The 22,578-nt window shown below is 45.6% G+C and overlaps 1 protein-coding gene across 2 annotated transcripts in view; it reads right to left on the bottom strand.

The window, feature by feature from the left end:
- WFIKKN1 (WAP, follistatin/kazal, immunoglobulin, kunitz and netrin domain containing 1) overlaps window positions 1-22,578 on the bottom strand; it is a 37,091-nt gene that overhangs the window by 10,387 nt on the left and 4,126 nt on the right. Inside the window, exon 2 of one of the 2 annotated variants that reach the window (XM_060786215.2) lies at window positions 12,858-13,031. In XM_060786215.2, coding sequence (XP_060642198.2) covers window positions 12,858-13,031 — 174 coding nt within the window. Of the gene's footprint in view, window positions 1-4,173; window positions 6,220-12,857; window positions 13,032-22,578 lie in introns of those variants that run through there. The other variant, XM_060786214.2, reaches the window with a different exon arrangement.

Raw genomic sequence — 22,578 nt, 5'->3', positions numbered from 1 at the left:
TGTGGAAAAGAGCCCTGGCACAAAAGGAGAAGTGAGATCTCTTGACTCTTGTGCCAAAAAAAAAAAAAAAAAAAGCCCCGGCCAGCTTTGGGAACTGTGCATCTTCACTTCAAAGTGGGTGGGTTTAATTTGCTTCTCAGCCTCAGGCAGAAAAAAATATATCTTGGCCCAACTCTGGCATTTCAATCAATCATCATAGCTGTGTGCAAGACATAATTACAAGGTGTTGTTTACTGATAAGAACTAGTTATTTCTTTTATCACATTTCTCATATAGAGAGAGAGAGAGCAGAGAGGCCACTATAGGATCTTGAAGAGGCAACTGAGAAAAAACTTTAGTTTCAGAAAAGACCACCAGTATTTTGGGACATTTCTTGGAGATATGACTATGGGTGGGATGGATGGGGGCTTTCATTTCCATATCGAACACAATGCACTGCTAAGTAGATATGGAGAAGCAAGGAGATCAAAAGGGATATTGGTCATGTTTTCCTCTTCTTCAGAGACTCTGTAAGAACAATGTATTGTCAAAGGCTTTCATGGCCGGAATCACTGGGTTGTTGTTGGTTTTTTCGGGCTGTATGGCCATGGTCTAGAGGCATTCTCTCCTGATGTTTCGCCTGCATCTATGGCAAGCATCCTCAGAGGTAGTGAGGTCTGTTAGAACTAGGAAAAGGGGTTTATATATCTGTGGAATGACCAGGGTGAGACAAAGGACTCTTGTCTGCTGGAGCTAGGTGTGAATGTTTCAACTGACCACCTTGATTAGCATACAATGGGCTGACTGTGCCTGGAGCAAACTTTTGTTGAGAGGTAATTAGATGTCCCTGCCTGCTTTCTCTCTGTTGTTGTGCTATTGCAATTTTAGAGTTTTTTAATACTGGTAGCCAGATTTTGTTCGTTTTCATGGTTTCCTCCTTTCTGTTGAAATTGTCCACATGCTTGTGTATTTCAGTGGCTTTTCTGTGTAGTCTGACATGGTGGCTGTGAGAGTGGTCCAGCATTTCTGTGTTCTCAAATAAAATGCTGTGTCCAGGTTGCCTCCTATGTAAGCCGCCCTGAGTCCCCCCCGGGGTGAGAAGGGCGGGGTATAAGTAATTGAAATAAATAAATAAATAAATTGGTTCATCAGGTGCTCTGCTATGGCTGATTTCTCTGTAAGAACAGTTTGAAACCTCACAACCTCTGAGGATGCTTGCCATAGATGCAGCCAAATTGTCAGGAGAGAATGCTTCTAGAACATAGCCATATAGCCCAAAAAATCTTCAAGAACCCAATGATTCCAGCCACGAAGGCCTTCGACAATACATCATTTGAACCAAACTGCTACAGAGTGGTGGACTCTCCTTCTTTGGAGGCCCTTAGACAGAGGTCAGATCAAGCATGGGCAAACTCTGGCCCTTCGTCCAGATGTTTTGGACTTCAACTCCCACAATTAATAACAGCTGGTAGCATTGAATGTTTGCCTATGTTTTTATATAATGTAATCCACTCTGAGTCCCCTCAGGAAGAAGCATGGAATATAAATAAAATTATTATTATTATTATTATTATTATTATTAAATGCTGAATAAAAGTTTCATGCAAAGTGTTTAAACCCAGATCCGGTGTCCTTGGTATATTCTTCAGGGTATACAGTCTCAGCCACTGCAGGTTATCCAGTTTCCCCTCTTCTCTTAAACAAAACACAAACATAATTGGCAATGAAGGCGGGCTATAGCCATATACTCATGAGCCATATACTCTCGCACGTGCCTTCTGCCACCCATGTTGGCAACCCAAACACAGCCCCTTCATCTTCTCCGGTGGCAGAGCTGTTTGCCAGCCAAAGAGGGATCTCTCTGTATAGACTTGCAAAGTCTTCTGCCATTCAGACTCGCAGTCGATGTCTGCTGAAGCAAACTTTGCAAAGAGAGTTGGGTGGCCGGGAAACTAGGGCATCGCTTTGGACCCCTCCCCCCCCCCCCCCCGCCTCCATCAATCACATCTTCAAATTAAGACTTCAAACGGTACTTATTACATTCTGCCTGTGCACACATGCCATTGGAGCCATGCAACTAGCTTTCCTATCAGACTTTCCTATCAGAGGCAAAAGGGAGCATGGAGAGCTTGAAAGCCAGATCCACTGGGCTCAATGGGAGGGACAATATAACACAAACTTCAGTCTGCCCTTCAGGTATTTTGGACTTCAACTTCCACAATTCCTATTAGTTATTAGGAATTGTGAGAGTTGAAGTCCAAAACATCTGGAGAGTAAAAGTTTGTCCATGCCTGGTATAACACTATGTAACTTTTTCTGGTTTGAAAATGTTATTTCCTGTATAATTGTGAGGTCCTTACTTTGTGCGGTACCTCACTTTAGGGGCCGCAGTGGTGCAGCGAATTAAACCGCTAAACTGCAGAACTTGCTGACTGGGATGAGGTGAGCTCTCATCATTAGCCCCAGTTTCTGCCAACCTATCAGTTTCACTCAGGGTGGATTCCAGCATATAGAGACACAGGCAAACATTCAATGCCTAGAAACAATGAAACATAGATACACAGATAAAGGTAAAGGCCTCCCCTTCATCTCTGGCTCTAGTGGAGATTGATCTACTCACTTTTGCATGTTTTCGAATTGCTAGGTTGGCAGGAGCTGGGGCTAACAATGGGAGCTCACTCCACTCTCTGGATTCGAAACACTGACCTTTCGGTCTGCAAGTTCAGCAGCTCAACGGTTTAACCCGCTGCGCCACCGCAGCCCCTTCTAGCAGCATTGGCATCTGCGGAGGATCTGATGGGAGTCAAGCAAGTGGAGTAAATACTAGGCTTTACCACCATCGAATCCTCCGAAGATGCCAACAGCCACAGATGCAGGAGAAATGTCAGGAGGAGAAAATGCTGCTAGGACATGTTGGAGATGTATTTATTTATTTATTTATTTATTTCACAGTTTTCTATACCGAGCTTCTCAACCTCATTGAGGGACTCAGCCCAGTTTCCAGCCATAAAAAACATATACACTCATTAAAATATCATATTTTAGAGATGCAGCCTGGAAGGAAACCACACAACACCCCAAAGTGTTGGCAGTTTAGTAAATTCTTCCCCTGTTTTTATGATAGAACCAGATAGAAATGACACTGATGACCCAGGAACACAAATCGTGTGATAGAGTGTGGAGAAAGGACACATTGTACATGCAGGTCGGGAGGAAACCACACAATACCTCAAAGTTTGGGCAGTTTAGTAAACTTTCCCCCTGTTTTATGATAGAACCAGTTAGGAAATGACACTGATAGCATAGGAATAGGGTGTGATGCATTCAGAAAGTGCAAACAAGGCCCAGAGTGTTGTGTGTGTGTGTGTGGGGGGGGGGGCGCATGGCGGGCCAATCACTTGTGCTTCCTTGGAAGTTAGACTTGGCCACGGTAGTCCACGCTCTGGTTACATCCAGGATAGATTACTGCAACATGATCTACGTGGGGTTGCCTTTGAAGACTGTTTGGAAGCTTCAAATGGTACAACAGACAGCAGCCAGGTTGATCACCGGAGTTGCGTACAGGGAACATACAACCCCCTGATACGTCAGCTCCACTGGCTGCCAGTCTGCTGCCGATCACAATTCAAAGTGCTGACTTTAGCCTATAAAGTCCTAAAGGGTTCTGGCCCAGCTTGCCTGTCCGAATGTATCTCCTCCTATGAACTACCGGAGATTAAGATCATCTGGGAAGGCCCTGTTCTTGGTCCTACCTCCATTGCTGGTTCATCTGGTGGGGAGGAGAGAAAGGGCCTTCTCAGTGGTGGCCCCTTGGCTGTGGAATTCCCTCCCCAGTGACATTAGAGCAGCTCCCTCCCTCCTGGCCTTCAGAAGGAAAGTGAAAAGCTGGCTCTGGGGTCAAGTCTTTGGAGATTAATCTATAGTGCAATAATAGCCTCAAAATAAGCACAGTTGATTTTTGGAACGGCCCCGGATGATGACTGAGGATGGCGTGGTTTTAATAGTGAATTTTAAGGTGAATTTAATTTTAATTGTTAACTTAAGTGTATTCTAACTGTTGGTTGTTCAAAGGCATTGAATAGTTGCCTTGAGTCACCTACGGGGAAGAGAAAGATAGGATACAAATAGAGTACATAAATAAAGAAACAAGCCACTCATTCATTCACTCATGCCTCCATTCATTCCCTGGCTCACCTGGTCTGTGCGGCACTCTCTTTCGCAGGTGCTCTGTGCGTCGACCCAGAGGTTGGGGTTCAGCTGGTTGGGGCAGACCCCCGTGTGCTCCCCCAGGCTAGCTCCCTCAGCTCGGGAGGAAGAGGAAGAGGAGAGGAGGAGGAGGAGGAAGAGAAGGAGCAGGAGGGGCGGCGGTGGGGCCCGCATGGATGGCCTCGGTGGGGCCTGCCCCTTGGCCTCAGGCGGCAGGCAGGAGCAGGAGGAGACCAACACAGAGCACCTGGGATGCGCCCCGCTGCTGCTGCTTCTTTTCTCCACGTCCAAAACTGGAGCTCACTCTTCTATGTCCCCTTGAATCACAAACTGTAGGCAGCTTCTTCTCTAGCAAGTCCAAAAAGGTTGATTGTCTGATCAACCTTACCTTCGGATCCCAAAGGAAGGCTCTCTCTCTGCCCCTTCTTCCTCTTCTTCTCCCTCTCCTTTCCCTCCTCCTCCTCTTCCTCCTGCTTCTTCCTGGGATCCCAAACTGTCACTGTCCCTGCCTAGGCTCCTCCCGATCCCAAACTCAAGGCAGCTCTGTCTGTTTCCTCTTCTTCTGTGCCAAGTCCAAACATGTAGACTGCCCACCTTCCTTCTGATCCAAAAGAGAGGCTCTCTCTCTCTATATATATATCTATATTCTTCTTCTTCCCCAGATCCCAAACTGTAGTTATCCCTGCCTAGGCTCCTCCTGATCCCAAACTCTAGGCAGTTCTGTCTGTGTTTCCTCTGATCCAAAACAATGTGTTGCTCGCTTTCTATGTTCTGTCTTCTTCTCCAGAACCCAAACTGTAGGCAGCTCTGTCTGCCTTCCTTCTGATCCCAAAGGGTGGCTCTGTGTTCCTTCTTCTTCTTCCTCCCCAGATCCCAAGCTGCCCTGATCCCAAACTCTAGCTACCAGTTCTGCCTGGGTTTCCTCTTCTTAAGTCCAAAACAGTAGGTCACTCTTCTGTGTCCCCTTTGATTCAAAAGTGTAGGCAGCTCTCCCTGTGTTTCCAAGTCCAAAAATATAGATTGCCTGCCTTCCTTCTGATCCCAAAGGGTGGGCCTCTCTCTGTGTTCCTCCTCCTTCTTCCCCGGAGCCCTTGCTCCGTCTGTGTTTCCTCTTCTTCTCCCTCAAGTCCAAAAAATGAAGATTGCCTGTCTTCCTTCTGATCCCAAAGAGTGGCTCTCTCTCTCTCTCTCTCTCTCTCTCTCTCTCTAGTTAGATAGATAGATAGATAGATAGATTCCTTCTTCTTCTTTCCCAGATCCCAAACTGTAGCTAGCTACCCCTGCCTAGGTTCCTTTTGACCTCAAACTCCAGGCGGCTCTGCTTGTGTGATCCAAAGCAGTGGGTCGCTCTATGTTGCCTCTTCTTCCCCAAATCCCAAGCTATAGATTTCTCTGTGCGTGTGTGTTTCCTCCAGTCCCAAACTGCAGGCAGCTCTGCCTGTCTTCCTTCTGATCCCAAAGGGTGGGTCTCTCTCTCTGTGTTCCTCCTTCTTTCTCAGGTTTTCCAAAACTGTAAGTCGCTCTCTCTGAGTTCCCTCTGAGTTCTGTCCGGAGGGAAAGATGAAGGAGAAGACGATGATGATGGTGATGATGAAGGAGCACCTTGCCTTAGGGTCTCCCTCCTCGGAGCCCAAGGGCCCTTCCAAGCCTCCTTCCTCCGGAGAGCATCCTTCCAAGCAGAGCTGCTGCTGCTTCTCCTCCTGATCGTCTCCCGGGCTGCTTCATCCAGTGGTGATGCACCCACTCCCCAAATTGGAAACAACACAAGCAAAAAGAAAAAAATCTGCAGGGATCAGAAGGGATCCATTGCGCACCCACCAAAGTTTTGGTAAAAGGTTCTCCTGGAGTTGCCGGAGGCAATTTGGGGAGCATCCAGAGCCCTTGCTAAGAGAGTTATAAAGCTGCTGCTGGGGGGAGAAGGGAGGGGGGCTGTAACCTGAGTCTCCTCCCCTCTCACTGAGGTGTCTGGGAGTTTGGAATGGAAAAGAGACTGACCTCAGACGCTAACCCTGTCTGGGTTGATCGGCTGGGCAAACACTCGCAAGAGATCAAAGGGGGGAGAAGGCTGAGAGGGGGGGGGGGGGCACACACACAGAAAGACAGAGAGACCCTCATTCTTTCAGGATGATAAAACACCTCCAGGCCTCTGGCCCATGCCACCCTGCCAGGCGTTTTCCCAGCAAGGGATCCTCAGAAGTGCTTTGCCACTTCCTTCCACTGAAATACAGCCCACGACACTTTCTAGCCCAGGCATGTGCAAACTTTGGCCCTCCCTCCAGGTGTTTTAGACTTCAACTCCCTAACAGCCTCAGGCCCCTTCCTTTCCCCCTCAGCCGCATAAGTGGAAAGGAAAGGAAAGTAAGGAAAGGGCCTGAGGCTGTTAGGAATGGTTGGCAGTTGAAGTCAAAATCACCTGGAAAGCCCAAGTTGCCCCATACCTGTTCTAGCCATTGGTTTGGTCACTGGACATAGAATCATAGAAGAGTTGGAAGACACCGCACAGGCCACCCAGTCCAACCCCCTTCTTCCACAATCAAAGCACAGTCAAAGCACCCCAACAGATGGCCATCCAGCCTCTGTTTAAAATAAAAGGAAAGGGCCTGAGGCTGTTAGGAATGGTGGGAGTTGAAGTCCAAAACATCTGGAGAGCCCAAGTTGGCGCATACCTGTTCTAGACATTGATTTGGTCACTGGACATAGAATCATAGAAGACTTGGAAGAGACCACACAGGCCATACAGTCCAACCCCCTTCTTCCACAATCAAAGCAACCCCAACAGATAGCCATCCAGCCTCTGTTTAAAAGCTTCCGGGGAAGGAACTTCCACTATACTCCGAGGCAGAGAGTTCCATTTCTCAACAGCTCTAAGGACTTCATCACATTGAGGCAGGGAAATGTCTGGCAGAGAAGAGCTCAGTCTCACTCCACTTTGTAATGAAACAGATGTTTTCTCCACCTTCATCACACTGTTAAATGTCTCAGTTTTCTTTCCGTATTTTTTCACTGCAGTTGCCTTTACACTGCAGAGATTTGGCCCTGCCCGCCATCCCTCTCCCTGCCCATTGTTTAGGAAAAAAAACCTAATCTCTTTGAAATCTACACTAACGCAAGATTCTAGGTGAGATCTGAGAAGCTCTGAGCATGCTCAGTTTCTCCAAACACTACATGCTGCATGCAAGGAGACATGTTGTAACAACAATAACAATAATGGCATTTAAAGTGAGTCTTGACTGCATTTATTCTCCAGTGCGGATGCATCCAGAGAAGGGTATGGACCTTGGGAAACTATAAATCCCAGGACCACATAGTATGGAGCTATGGTATTTAAAGTGGGGTCCAAGAGCATTCATTCCATATTGTAAATGCACTAAGGGAAGGGTATGGACCGTGGAAAACTATAACTCCCAGGACTGCGCAGCATGGAGACATGGCATAATAATAATAATAATAATAATAATAATAATAATAATAATAACCACCCTTCTCTCCTGGCTTTCCCATGCAACATATGGCACAGACATATCATGGAAGGAAGGGAAGGAAAGGATCCAGAAAGGCTATTTTTAAAAAAGAAATTGTTCTGGCAAAGTAAAAACTTGATGAGCAAAAGGGAATGCTTTCCCTAACAAGGGTACTTTTGGCTCCTCCCACAATTTCCCCTCCCACAAATTGGGGAAACATTTCATTTCAAACTTGGGAGCTACAAATGCCATCACATTAGAGAACTGGCCAAACACCTGGATCATTACCAAAAATCCACTTCCCCACCACCTCCTGAAACCTTTGGAAAGAATGCTGGGCCCCACGCTTAAAATACGCAAAGAATGCTTCCCGGATTTTAAGTGTGGCACTCAGTGGAATTTAGTAAATGTGACGAAGTGGTAAGACATTCTTCCTGATGTTCAATGGAATCGCCTTCCCCATCATTTGAACCCATGTCTCAATTGTGACCTAGTCTCCAGGGCAGCCAAAAACAAGGTCTGCTCCTCTTCCTTAGGACATCCTTTCACATATTGATACATGGCTCTCATGTCTCCTTTCAACCTTCTCTTCTGCTGGCTAAGATGCTCTTTAAGATGCTCCTCTTCATAGGGATTCATGGTCTCCAGATCAGTGATTGTTTTAGTCATCTTCTTCTAGATACCTTCCAGCATAGAATCAATATCTCTTTTTAATCGTGGCACTCAGAATTGGACACAGTGTGATTCCAGGTAAAGAGGTCTGACCAAAGCAGAAGAGAGAAGAGGCACCAGAACTTTGTTCTGCTTTGCTCCAGCCTCACCTGGAATCACACTGTCTCCACTTCTGGGTCCTGCCCCCTCCCCTCCGGTCACCCCTCGTCTGCTTTGTGCAGGGTTTGGTCTGTTCTGCAGTAAGTGATCCGCATCAATGTATCCGAGGTTTACAGCCCACAATTGGGGTTCTTTGCATGACTCTCATGCTGCATGCAAGTTGGATGAAAGATCTGGCCTACAAAACATGGAATGGAATATGGATATGGTTTTTCACCCTGTTTTTATTACTATTGTGTGATGTGTTTTATTGCTCTCTATGTGATTTGTTTATACAATTGAATTGTTTATACAATTTATCTGTATTGTTTGATTTATTGTTGTATTTTTGTGGTATTGAATGTTTGCCTTTTATGCTGTGAGCCGCCCTGAGTTCCCACGGGAAGATGGGGAGGGATAGAAATAAAGTTTTACTTACTTACTTACTTACTTACTTACTTACTAATGTTGCTTGCTGCAACATAGGGATTTAACCTATCAAACACATCAAGTTTTGACCAACCGTTTCCAGCCAGCTGAAATAAAGATAGCCTTTGACTTCGAAAGGCAATGGGTTTTGTAATTGCATTTTACTTTTCAGTTATCTAGTATGGAACAAGAGAGAGAGGGGGGAGGGTATGCTCCCTGGCTTTTCATGGTCAGAATTTGCTCGGGAAACCAGGAAAACCAGAAAGCCTTGTTATCACCTTCTTTGACCCTCAATTGCCCTGGCAGTGCATTAGAGGACGGTCCCTGTGCGCTGAAGCAAGAATGTGTCCCACAGAAGCCTGTATAGGCTGAGGTCAAACCAAAAAGAATACCCCATATCTTCAGGCATTGCAGATCATCCGGGGAGACCCTGGATGCATCTGCCTGCTTGTTATCAACAGAGAAGGTGGGCCTTTCTTCCTGGAAGGCAATTTCAGTGAGTGTTTATGGCCCAAAGGACCAGCAAACACAACGTATTTGTGGTGGCATGAAATGGGGTGTGCCCATTCAAGCCACCCAAAAACAAGCCTGGAGGGACTCTCTCTCTCTCTCTCTCTCTTCCTTTCTTTCTGGTATTTATATCCCGTCTCTTCTCTACCCCCAAAGGGGGACTCAGGACGGCTCACATTGGCAGCAATTCGATGCCGTTACATATGCACAATTAAATATAATAACCATTAAAACAAAACCATTAAACCATTAAAATACATAAAATACCTAAGCTATTAATTAAACAGTATAAAAGCCTTAGTTACCAATAAAATCGTATCCTCATGTAAATCGCCTTTCCAGTCCATTTCCACTAAAGTGCTGATTTATGTCTGCTGACCAAATGGCTGGTCCCACAGCCACAATTTTACTTTCTTCTTGAAAGCCAGGCGGGATGGGGTTGATCGTATCTCATTTGGAAGCGTGTTCCACAGGCGGGATGCCAAAGCTGAGAAGGCCCTGTCTCTTGTCCCCACCAGCCGCATTTGCGATGTTGGTGGGAGCGACAGCAGGGTCTCCCCGGATGATCTTAAGTTAACAGGTGGGACATAGAGGCAGATGCGTTCGGACAAGTAAGCTGGGCCAGACCGTATAGAGCTTTATAGGTCAAAACCAGCACTTTGAATTGAGCTCGGAAGTGGACAGGCAGGCAGTGGAGCTGACACAGCAGGGGGGTGGTATGCTCCCTGTATGTAGCTCCTGATAATAATCTGGCTGCCACCCGTTGGGCTAACTGCAGTTTCCGAACCGTTTTCAAAGGCAGCCTCATGTAGAATGCATTGCAGTAATCTATTTGGGATGTGACCAGAGCATGGACGACCATAGCAAGATCAGACTTCCCAAGGTACGGGCGCAGCTGGTGCACAAGCTTTGTGCAAAAGCTCCCCTGGCCACCGCTGAAACCTGGGGTTCCAGGCTCAGTGATGAATCCAGGATCACTCCCAAGCTGCGAACCTGCGTCTTCAGGGGGAGTGTAACCCCATCCAACACAGGCTGTAACCCTATGCCCTATTCAGCCTTTCAACTGACCAGGAGGACCTCTGTCTTGTCTGGATTCAGTTTCAATTTGTTAGCCCTCATCCAGTCCGACACAGCGACCAAGCACCGGTTCAAGGTCTGGACAGCTTCCTTAGTAACACGTGGGAAGGAGTGACAGATTTGGATGTAATCTGCGTACAGATAACACCTTACTCCGAAACTCTGGATGATCTCCCCCAGCGGCTTCATGTAGATGTTAAATAACATCGGGGACAGTACTGAACCCTGAGGGACTCCACAAGACAACGGTTGTAGAGTTGAACAGGTGTCACCCAGTAACACCCTCTGGGACCAAGCCACCAGGAAGGACTGGAGCCACTGCAGGGCAGTACCCCCAAGTCTCATTCCTGCGAGGCGCCCCAGAAGGATACTGTGGTCAACGGTATCAAAGGCCACTGAGAGGTCCAGCAGAATCAACAGGGACACACTCCCCCTGTCTAGCTCCCGGCGTAGAACATCTACTAAGGCGACCAAGACTGTCTCAGTACCATGTCCCGACCTAAAGCCAGACTGTGCCAAATCTAGATAATCAGTGTCTACCAAGAACTCCTGGAGTTGTGAAGCCACCACACATTCCATAACTTTGCCCAAGTAGGGAAGTTTGGAAACTGGCCGATAGTTGACTAATTGAGTAGGGTCCATTGATGGTTTTTTTCAACGGTGGTTTTATAACAGCCTGTTTTAGGCTGGCTGGAATCTTGCCCTCCTGTAAGGAGGCATTAACCACCACCTTAGCCCACTCTGCCAAACCCCCTCTGGCTTCTTTTAACAGCCAGGATGGGTAGGGGTCTAGGATGCATGTGGTAGGCCTAGCCTCTCCAAGGATCTTGTCCATGTCCTCGAGCTGAACCAATTGAAATGAATCCATTAAAACTGGACAAGCAGATGCTTGTGTCACATCCTCAGAGACTGCCATTAAAGTGATGTTGAAGTCAGAACAGATCAGAGCAACTTTGTCCGCAAAAACCAAACAAATGCTTCACAGCGATCTGCTGAATTGTCAGGGATCTCGCTCTGGGGCAGGTTTAATAATCCTCTGACAACTTGGAACAACTCAGCTGGACAGTTCTTGGCGGACACAATATCGGCCGCAATAGATGTTTTCTGTGCAGCTATTATTGCCGCTTCATAGGTCCTTAAAAAGGAACCCAGACATGCTCAGGCTGACCTGCTACGCTTCTGGCGCCACACACACTCTAGCCTCTTCTTGTTTCGCTTCATCACTGCCAGCTCCTCAGTAAACCAAGGAGCTGGTTTAGCTTGGTTACTCGAGAGGGGGCGTTCTGGAGCAATCATGTCTATAGACCTGGTCATCTCCCTGTCTCAGAGAGAAAGACCAGAGCCTCGACAGGGTCGCTTACCGAGGAGGCGGGAAAATCCCCAAGAGCCGTCAGGTATCCATTTGGATCCATAAGTCTCCTGGGGTGGACCATGTTAGTGGGTCCACAACCCCTGCAGAGGTGGAAAGGCACAATAAGTCTAAACCTGATCAGGTGGTGGTTGGTCCATGGCAATGGAGTGATGGTCAACTCCTCCACCCCGCCACCTTCTTCCCATCCCTGACAGAAAACCCAATCTAATGTGTGTCCTGCACTGTGAGTGGGACCAGATACTAATTGGGACAGGCCCATGGTTGCCATGGCGACCATGAAGTCCTGAGCCACATCTGACAGAGTGGTCTTGGCATGAACGTTGAAGTCCCCCAGCACAATAAGCGGCTGAGACTCAAACGCCAGGACTGAGACCACTCCGGCTACTTCAGGTAGGGAGACTGTAGTGCAGTAGGGTGGTCGGTACACTAACAGAATCCCCATCCTGCCCCGGTCACTGACCCTCAGACTGACACATTCGAACGTGGTTGACTGTGGGATGGGGCACCTAGTCAGGGGGATGGAATCCTTATAGACAATTGCGACACCACCTCCCCGCCCTCTTGGTCTCGACTGGTGCTGCACAGAGTAACCTGGTGGACAAAGCTGGGAGAGGTTAACTCTCTCCCCCCCCCCCCCCCCAGCCTCGTCCAACAAGGTCTCTATTATACAAGCCAGGTCAGCATGTTCTTCAAGGATTAGATCCTGAATAATAGATGTTTTACCATTAACTGACCTGGCATTGAACAGCACCACTCTCAACTCCGTTACATACAAAACTCTATTTCCGAGTCTGAGAATGTACCCAGGCTGCTGTCAGGGGTGTTTTGGGCAGAATTATGGTGTCTTCACAGCCCTACATGTGATTTGATGATAGACAAACACATGGAAAGCATAGAGAAGTCAGATCATGAGAAAGTTACACAAAAATTCCATGCAGTGTTGATGTTGCTGCAACATAGGCACAAAACACACAAAAGAAACAGTGCCACACTTTTGTGATTTGGCCACATACCTCGCTTGGAATTGTGTGTCCAGCTCTGAGTACCAGAGTTTTAAAAGAGGAGCATCCAGAATGGAAACAGCCTGTAGGTGTCAAGATGATTCCTTGTCTTGCATTCCTGACAAAACCCTGTTTCTGAAACTGACAACTCATCCAGAAAGTTGTTAGGCATGCTCCGAGCAGAATCTGGGAGAAGCAGGTAAGAAATAAAAGTATTATTATTATTATTATTATTATTATTATTATTATTATTAGGTCAGCGGTTTGAATCCAGGGAGCGGTGTAAGCTTCTAGTGTTAGCCTCAGCTTCTGCCAACTTAGCAGTTCTAAAACATGTAAATGTGAGTAGATCAATAGGTACCTCTTCAGCGGGAAGGTAATGGCACTCCGTGCAGTCATGCCGGCCACATGGCCTTTGAGGTGTCTATGGACAACGCCGACTCTTTGGCTTAGAAATGGAGGTGAACACCACCCCCCAGAGTCAGACGAGACTAGACTTAATGTCAAGGGGAAACCTTTACCTTTACATCATCACCACCATCACCACCATCCTCATCCTCATCATTATGACTCCTTGCAATGCTGATTGACAGGGAGGAGCTGGAACACAACTAGGTATTCCAAAGCAACTCCCCTTTTATTTAACCAAAATTGTATGTAACATTCCTATAAAAAAGGCCACGAGGCTTACTCTTTGCTAAATCTGGGAACCAGTTGGGAAGACTGATGGATTGCTTTTTCCTCCTGCTGTCGATATTGCTGCTCGCAGGCTCACATATAAAGGTGTGCATCTGAACAATATTTAATTTGGTGCTCTGTGTATTCAGAGAGAGAAGGCTTCTTGTATTATATGACTCTGTTTCTCTGAAATATTTGTGCCCAATGTACTTAAGATGCCTATTTCCTCAAGGATCAGCCTCTCAGGTCGGGCTCAGTTTTGGCGTCTTGGTGCTGCAGTGCTTCCCAGGCCTTTGCATTGTCTTAGACCAGTGGTCCTCAACCTGTGGGTCCCCTGATGTTTTGACCTACAACTCCCAGAAACCCCAGCCAGTTTACCAGCTGTTTCTGATTTCTGAGAGTTGCAGGCTCCAGCTTCAGTTCATTCCTTGATGTTAATAGCCTTCCGAGGCAGGCGTATTCTTCTACTGTCACTGCAGTACCATCTGCGAAGTTGTTTAGGAGTACAGTGTTCCTTCAGTACTTTGTGGTTCGCTTTTTGTAGATTCACTGTTTCACAGTTTTTCAAAAAATATGAATTTAAAATATACAAGTAGTGAGGGAATACTGTATCCCTTTTACCTGTGGTCGTGGTTGGTTAACATCATCCCCTCCAATGCCATGTTTCCCAGCGCAGCCACTGAAAGGTGAAGGCGGCATGTGGGAGTGGGGAAGGAAGAGGGTAGGGTGAGCCAGGTGCATGTGGAGGAGCCAGCTGGAAGTGTGGTGTGCAATGGGAGCAGGGAGGAAGGGAGGAAGGAAGGTGGAAAGAGGAGAGGAAAGAGAAGGGGAAGGGATTCAGTGAGCGAGAGAGAGAGGGGGGGAAGGGGAGAGAGGAGTGGGCAGAGCCACTCCTAGGAGGGGGCTGTCTTATTCCTCATGCACGCTGAGGCAGTACATATACTGTATAGTGTCCCTACTTTGCGGATTTCCACTTATTGCGGGTGGTCCTGGAACGTAACACTCGTGATAAGTGAGGGAACACTGTACCTTCATCTTTTGCGTGCTCCTCTTTAATCCAATTGACCGACTTCCGGTACAAAGCTTGCTAAATGTGCTGGAGGCTTCCAAGGCTGTATGCTTGTCTAGAATGATGTTGTCGGCGAAGCACAGGCGATTAAGCCGTCGCTCGTTGATGAGCATACCTTTGCATTGTCTTTTGCTCCAAACTATATCCTGAACATTCAATGACACTATGATAATGCAGAATGTAAACACACTGGCAAGTTGCCCCCTCATTGGAAACAAGAACGTTTTGCACAACTGTTTTAGTAATACATCATCATAAAAGGTGAATCTGAGAACATGGATTCGGCGTGTGCTGAATGAGGTTGCATTCCTCCCGAAGAGGCAAGTTCACCGTTTGAGTGTGATTTGAGGCACAGAGGTTGACATCCTGGCTAATGGCATACATAATTTGATACTAACATGACCATTCACAATGTAATGGCAAAATCGGTAACTTAAAAAAGCAAAATATGCCAGTTGCAGCAAAAATGTGTGTTTGCTGTCATGCAAATAGACAAAATTGTGTGGCTTAAAGTATCACTGTGCTTGGGTGAGGATGACCGCTCTGGAGTGCATGCATATTAGAAGGCTCTCCGTGTGAATTAGCTTAGGACTTTTTAGTCTCGTAGGTATAGTCATCAGCACACGTAAATAATATGTGAAGAAGCATAACCTCAACAGGAATATCTTTATAAAAATAATAATTTATGCTGCAAATTCACAAAAATTGTATTTTGATGCCACATTCCTGATGGTGTGCTTTCCACACACAGAGCGGTGATCCCTGTTGGAATTCAATCCCACACTACCCAAGTCTGCAGTTCTCAATGAGGAACAGTTAGTTAGCTTTAGAATAGGCTGAGGGAATCCCTTCCTCCCTGGATCCTGAATGTCAGTTCGAATGGATCTGTTTGTTCTCTCTCTCTCTCTCTCTCTCTCTCTCTCTCTCTTTCTGCTTCCATCCTGATTGGTGAAGTAGAATGGATACTTTTCAGGTTGTATGCCTTTGCTTAAGACTTCTGCTTTTTCCATCGTTGCATTCAGATCTCTCTCTACTTTGTGTGTTTGAAGAGATGCAGTGTTTGAAGGTTTTTCCTCTTGTTTTGGAACTTAGAAGTGATGGAGACCCAATTCTTTCCTATCAAGGAATGTACTGTATATACTCAAATATATGCCGGGTTTTTCAGCCCTTTTGTTTTCGGAGGCTGAAAAACCTTTCCTTGGCTTATGATGAGGTCAAGCCTTCGATGCCGCCCCCAGTGTTAACAGCTGTTTCCAGCCATTGCTTGCAATATATGATATATTTCTCTCTCTTCTTTCCCTCCTTCAATAGTGTGTTTTTTGCCCAAAGCCGCCTTGACTCAGCTTCTCCTCCTAGGATGGAGTTGCCCATTTTGGAAACTCTTATTTTTTAGAGGGGGGGGGGGGTGTTTTGAAAAGGGGAAGGAGGGGGAGCTTGAAAATAATATATAGATTTTCTCCCTTGAAATCTTTGCAAGCCCTGTGTTATCTGTATATGGTATGAGATACAAATATAATTTAAACAGAATTAATAAGCACAAATAGGAGAGGTGTACTACTGTATCTAGAACAGGCATGGGTGAACTTTGGCCCTCCAGGTGTTTTAGACTTCAACTCCCACAATTCCTAGCAGAAACATGCATATATAGAAACATATGTATAGATCTATAGGGCTTGCAAAGGCCAGTGAACACTTCCAAGTCTCATCAATCCCCAGGCAGGTAATGAAACGCAGTAAGATATAATGTCTGATACAACTCATACCAAATGGCGGCAGCGGACAATTATACTGCAGCCATTTGGTGCGGTGCCCTGTCCACTTATTTATTTGTCAAGGCTTGGGTAAACAGATACTGCTCGCCTTAGCCTGGCGCCGAAATGCCAGCCATGTTGGCAGGAGATGTGGGTCTTCTCGTGGACACGCATTCCCAAGCCAAGGAGGGAAGAACTAGGTACTAATGACTGCTTTCAGTTTCAGTGATTACATGATAGATTTACAAAAGATGCTCAAGTAGGGTTTGAAGAAAAGAAATCTAGATTGGAGTGCATTTTCGGTGTGGGGAATAAGGGCCTAATGAATGAGTAAATGAATGAATGGATGGAGTTCTATTTATATCCAGTGCTATCTCCCAAAGGGACTTGGAGCGGCTTACAAAATAATAATATAAATAAATATAATAATAAAACACATAACAAGTCAAACAATTTAAATCACCAAAAATAAAACTAGTCATCTATACATATCTTTTTATACATGGCTCCCACAGAACACTCCGACCCCCACAAATGATGGACCTGGACCAAACTTGGCACACAGACTCCCCATGACCAACAAAACATACTGGAGAAGTTTGGGAGAAAGGGAGTTCTAGTTCACCTGCAACCAGAGAAACTGTGACCCCCACTGACAATGGACCAGGACCAAACTTGCCACAGAGAAGCCCCATGACGAAGTGAACATACTGCAGGGGTTTGTGGGAATTGGCCTTGATTTTGAGAGTTGTAGTTCACCTGCATCATCCAGAAAGCACTGAACCCAGCCAGTGGCAGATCTGGACCAAACTTGGTACACAGACTCAACATGGCAAACTGTGAATACTGGCCAGTGTTTCTGGAAGATTACCCGGGGAATCTGGAAACTGTAATTCACCCTTATCCAGACAGCACTGCAGCCAGATGATGACATATGAACCAAACTTGGTGTACAGACCCAAAATGGCCAATTTTGAATACTGGCAGGGTTTGGGGAGAATTGACCCATGATTCTGGAATTGAAGTTCTCCCACACCAAACTGATAATACCTAACACCCAAAAACAAACAATGCCCTTTTCTAATAACCTAGACAGCACCGGGTCTCCAAGCTAGTCTATATAAATAAAAATGTAATGTTCATTTGTGGGATTAACATAACTCAAAAACCACTGGAAGAATTGTTACCAAATTTGGACAGCATATACCTAACAACCCAATGTATGTCCTTCACTCAACATTTTTTGATTTTGTTATTTGGGAGTTGTAGTTGCTGGGATTTATAGTTAACCTACAATCAAAGAGCATTCTGAACTCCACCAATGATGGAATTGAACCAAACGTGGTACACAGGACTCCCATGACCAACAGACAACACTAGAAGGGTTTGGTGGGCATTGACCTTGAGTTTGGGAGTTGTAGTTCATCTACATCCAAAGAGCACTGTGGACTCAAAAAATGATGGATCTGGACCAAATTTGGCATGAATATTCCATATGTCCAAATATGAACACAGATGGAGTTTGGGGGGGGGGTATAGACCTTGACATTTGGGAGTTGTAGTTGCTGGGGTTTATAGTTCACCTACAATCAAAGAGCATTCTGAACCCAACGAATGACAGAATTAGGGCAAACTTCCTACACAGAACCCCCATGACCACCAGAAAATACTTAAGGCCATTCAGCCCAATTCCCTTCACCAGGGCAAGAAAACGTAATCAAAGCCTTCCTGACAAAGAGCCATCCAGCCATAGATATAGATAGATGGATATGATTCATGCACATGGAGATATAGTATCATAGATTTAAAAGGGACCCCTAAAGAAGGATAATGATATGTTGCATGTTCCAGAGTAGGCAAACCAGACAATCTCCATATCAATACTGACAAAGAAACAGCAAGAAGTGCTATTTACCCACAAGCAGAAAGAAATTGCATATATTAGAAACCAACACTTTCTCATTACTTTATTCTCCAGATCACCAGACTGGGCCACAGCAACGCGTGGCAGGGGATGGCTAGTAATAAATAAAATGGAATATAACTCAAAAATGCTACAATCAATATAAAACTATGTGAAAGTTTAGCATATAAAACATAGAAACATTAAAACGAGTAAACACCATGTGACCTGTTCTTGCTAGTTTGAGGGTCAATTAAAATTGAAATTGAAATTTAAACTCCAGTGGTTAAAATTGTGGTCATTCGTTTCCAAAAGCCTACCTCCACAGCCATGTTTTCAGTTCCTTCCTGAAAATAGTTAATGTGGGAACCAGCCTAGTTTATTTGGGGAGGTCATTCCAGATTATATAACTACATCCTAGAATGTAATCTAGAAGGCAATAGAACAAAACCTGTTGTGATTTCTTGGGCCAGAGATTTGGGGGAAAACACTTCCTAAATTACAAGTTGAACACTTCCTAAACGCCTACAACTGTGTGATGTATTTTTGAATGATGCGCCCAGATCCAAGTAAGGTGGCCTTTTGCAGTTGACAGATCGTGATTTTGTCGATGTTTATTGTTTCCAAATGCCGGCTGAGATCTTTTGGCACGGCACCTAGTGCGCCAATGACCACTGGGACCACCTGTACTGGTTTATGCCAGAGCCTTTGCAGTTCGATTTTGAGGTCTTGATAATGGCTGAGTTTTTCCTGTTGTTTTTCATCAATTGGGCTGCCACCTGGTATGGCGACATCAATAATCCAAACTTTTTTTCTTTTCCACAATCGTGATATCTGGTGTAGTGTTCCAAAACTTTGTCAGTCAGGATTGGAAAGTCCCACAGTATTTTGTGTGCTCATTTTCCACTACTTTTGCAGGTTTCTGATTCCACCAATCCTTTACAGCTGGCATGTGGTCCTTGTGACATAAGTTCCAGTGAAGAATTATTATTATTATTATTATTATTATTATTATTATTATTATTATTGAGACGAGATGGCTATCTGTCAGGGGTGTTCTGATGGTGCTCTTCCAGCATGGCAGGGGGTTGGACTAGATGGCCCATGAGGTCTCTTCCAACTCTTTGATTTTATTCTACATGGCATTTTCTATTTTCCCTTACTTTGAATCATAACATTTCAAAGATTTCTGATTCCGAATTCATAGCATGATAACCAGAACTGACTCAGAGTTCCCCTGTTCTAAATTGAGCTGCTCTAAATTAAGACAGCTTGGGTGATAAGATCAGGAATGGGGTTTGTGCTTTTTTTTTTGTGCCGAAGAGAAATGTAAGCCACCTTTTGATGCTGAAAATAAATCCCGGCAGCAGGCTTGAGTTCAGAGGCTGGCCCGCTGTTTCCGAATCTGCAGAATGCCTCTGCCATGCAAGGCGGGCTCTGCTCTGGGCCTGTCCCAAGGCACTTTGGGGCCTGATGCAGAACAGCAAGTGGCACTCCCCCCTTTGCCACCCTGTCCGAGGCCCACTGGCCGAAGCCTGCCAAGTTATGTTGGCATAGCAGGCGGACAATCCCACTGGCCTCTTCCCGATCCTTGGCACTCCGAGCACGTCAGTCATCTCGGTCGATCATGAAGTATTGCTGGCCCAAAATGTCTTCACCATCATAACCACCAGATTTATTTATCATGTCAGAAGCAAACTGAGAATAGAGTTATAATGTAAAAAATCAACAAAGTTAAAAACTTGGCATTATACTAGATTTCCTTTGACCACTTGGAGTGTCTCTGGTGTCACTGTGAGAAGGCCCTCCATTGTGTATGTGGCAGGGCTTAGACCTGTAGTACATGGTCTGTGGTTTGCTCATTTCTACACTCGTATGTCGCTGACTCCACTTTGTAGCCCCATTTAGTTGAAGGTAAATCCAGACAAAACAGAGGTACTCCTGGTCAGTCAGGGTGCAGGGTTACAGCCTGTGTTGAGTGGAGTCACACTTCCCCTGAAGACCCAGGTTTGCAGTCTGGGGGTGATCCTGGACTCATCGCTGATCCTAGAACCCCAGATGGCCAGGAGCACCTTTGCACAATTAAAACTTATACATCAGCTGCGCCCGTATCTTGAGTCTCCAGATCTGGCTATGGTAGTCTACGCCTTGGTTACTTCCCGTCTGGACTACTGTAACACTCTCTACATGGTGCTGCCTTGAAGACAGTTTGGAAGCTACAACTGGTAAAGAGATTAGCAGCCAGATTACTAACTGGAGTGCTGTTCAGGGAGCAGAAAACCCCCATGTTATGGCAGCTCCATTGGCTACCAATCTGCTTTCGGGCTAAATACAAAGTGCTGGTCACTACCTATAAAGCTCTAAATGGTTTGGGTCCAGGCTATTTGCAGAACTTAATTTCTGTTTACAAACCCGCTCGAGTGTTGCGATCCGCAGAGGAGGTCCTGCTCTTGGTCCCACTCCCGTCTTGGGCATGGCTGGTGGGAATGAGAGGGGGAGGGGCTTTTCCATGGCTGCTCCCCACCTCTGGAACTCTCAAAAGAATTAAAAACTGGCCTATCTTGGCCTTCAAAAAGCTGCTAAAAGCCTACCTATGCACTCTGGCATATAGAGAGGATAAAGACTAACATGTCTCGACACACCCCTGCCTAGATATGTGAAATCTTGTCTAGATAGTGGAACTGATTTTAGCCTGTTGGTTAAATAAGGTTGCTCTATACGGTTTTAGCTGTTAGTTTTAGATGTTTTACCCTGTGATAAATTATGTCTGTTTGGGTTAAGTTTTATCTTTGGTTAATTTTGTTTGTCATTCAGTTAAAAATTAGGCTGCTTATATTGTTTGATGTGTCCTGTTTTAATGTAATTTGTTTATATGTCTTCTCCTCATTGGCACTGAAGGTTTGCCATGTATGTTGGAAACCGCCCTGAGTCCCTTCGGGGAGATTGGGCAGTCTAAAAATAAAGTTTTAGTATTATTACTATACTATTTCTTAAGATTGTCAAAGATGGGAATAAGTGAGTTCAACTCACAGAAGAAACTTGACAATACGAAGGTGATCCTAAAAGTGTGCATCTCACAATCAAATTAAGAAGCTCTCACATTCTTCTGTTCTGTTTTTGGTGGTTGTAGTCTGAAACGTAACAGATTAAAAGTCAAGGATCAATTTGGAACATGTGTTAATGGTTTTTAACTGTGAATTTTTAAAATATTTGTTATATTTAATCCTGTTTTAATGTTTGCATGTTTGTATATTTTAAATTGTATGGCGATGCTTTTATGTTAAGCCACTTTGAGCCTCCTGTAGGAAAGACAAAGCGGGGTATAAATAAATATAATGAGAATAAGTATTGGTTTCCTCCAAAGAAAACTGCCTCCCATTAAGCTCTTCCTTCTCCCAGTCCAGGTTGACCTCCCTCCCATGTGGCTCATTCCTCAGTTTAAATTGTTTTGCATTCGCAGAGCAATGTCTTTCGACAGAACCAGGGCTTGCCATCCCACCCGTCCCCCCATTCCTCCCCAATGCAATACTGGGATGCCTCCCTTCCATGCCACGGACACATCAAACGCCAGTAGCTGGGATCAAGGCAGCGGGCAGCAACCTCTGTGTTTCACAGCAACAGAGCATATGCTGGCCAGCAGAGAGAGGCCCACCAAAACACTCAGGAAGCATTTTGCCGCTGGTATTTGATCCAAGAGCCTCTCGCATGACCTCTGCCACCTCTGCCCCTTGACCTGGGAGCTGGGGCACTTGTCCTGCATCTCAAAGGAGAAGGAGAACAACACAAATGAGGCTAATCAGAGGCCAGCATACTGATGCGTTTATGCACCCCAGCCTCTCATTGTATGGATGGCACAGTTCAGCATACAGGTCTGTGACCAGAATGAGATGCATATGTGAGACGGCTGTCCAAAACAGACGGATGACTCTTCCTCCTTGGAACTTGCCTTGTTGTATTGTTGTCCCAGTTGCTTAGGAGAGTCTCCTCCAAGAGGCAGTGGCTTGCCAGGAAAGGGTTTGACTGCAGTCCCAGGCATCCTTCACCAAGGACGTTACAGGCTATTTATTTATTGTGTCAGAAGCAAATTAAGAATACAGTTATAATGTATTTAAAAAACCATAAAGTTAAAAACTTGTCATTATGCTAAATTTCCTTTGACCACTTGGAGTGCTTCTGGCGTCTCTGTAAGGAGGTCCTCCATTGTGCATGTGGCAGGGCTCAGGCTGCACTGTAGTAAGCAGTCTGTGGTTTGCTCTTCTCCGCACTTGCATGTCATGGACTGCACTTTGTAACCCCATTTCTTAAGGTTAGCTCTGCATTTCTTGGTGCCAG

This window comes from Anolis sagrei, chromosome X (assembly GCF_037176765.1).
Source record: "Anolis sagrei isolate rAnoSag1 chromosome X, rAnoSag1.mat, whole genome shotgun sequence".
In the NCBI taxonomy this organism is placed as follows: Eukaryota; Metazoa; Chordata; class Lepidosauria; order Squamata; family Dactyloidae; genus Anolis; species Anolis sagrei.
The sequence above is the reverse complement of the archived record's forward strand: the minus strand, read 5'-3'. Positions and strand labels throughout refer to the sequence as shown.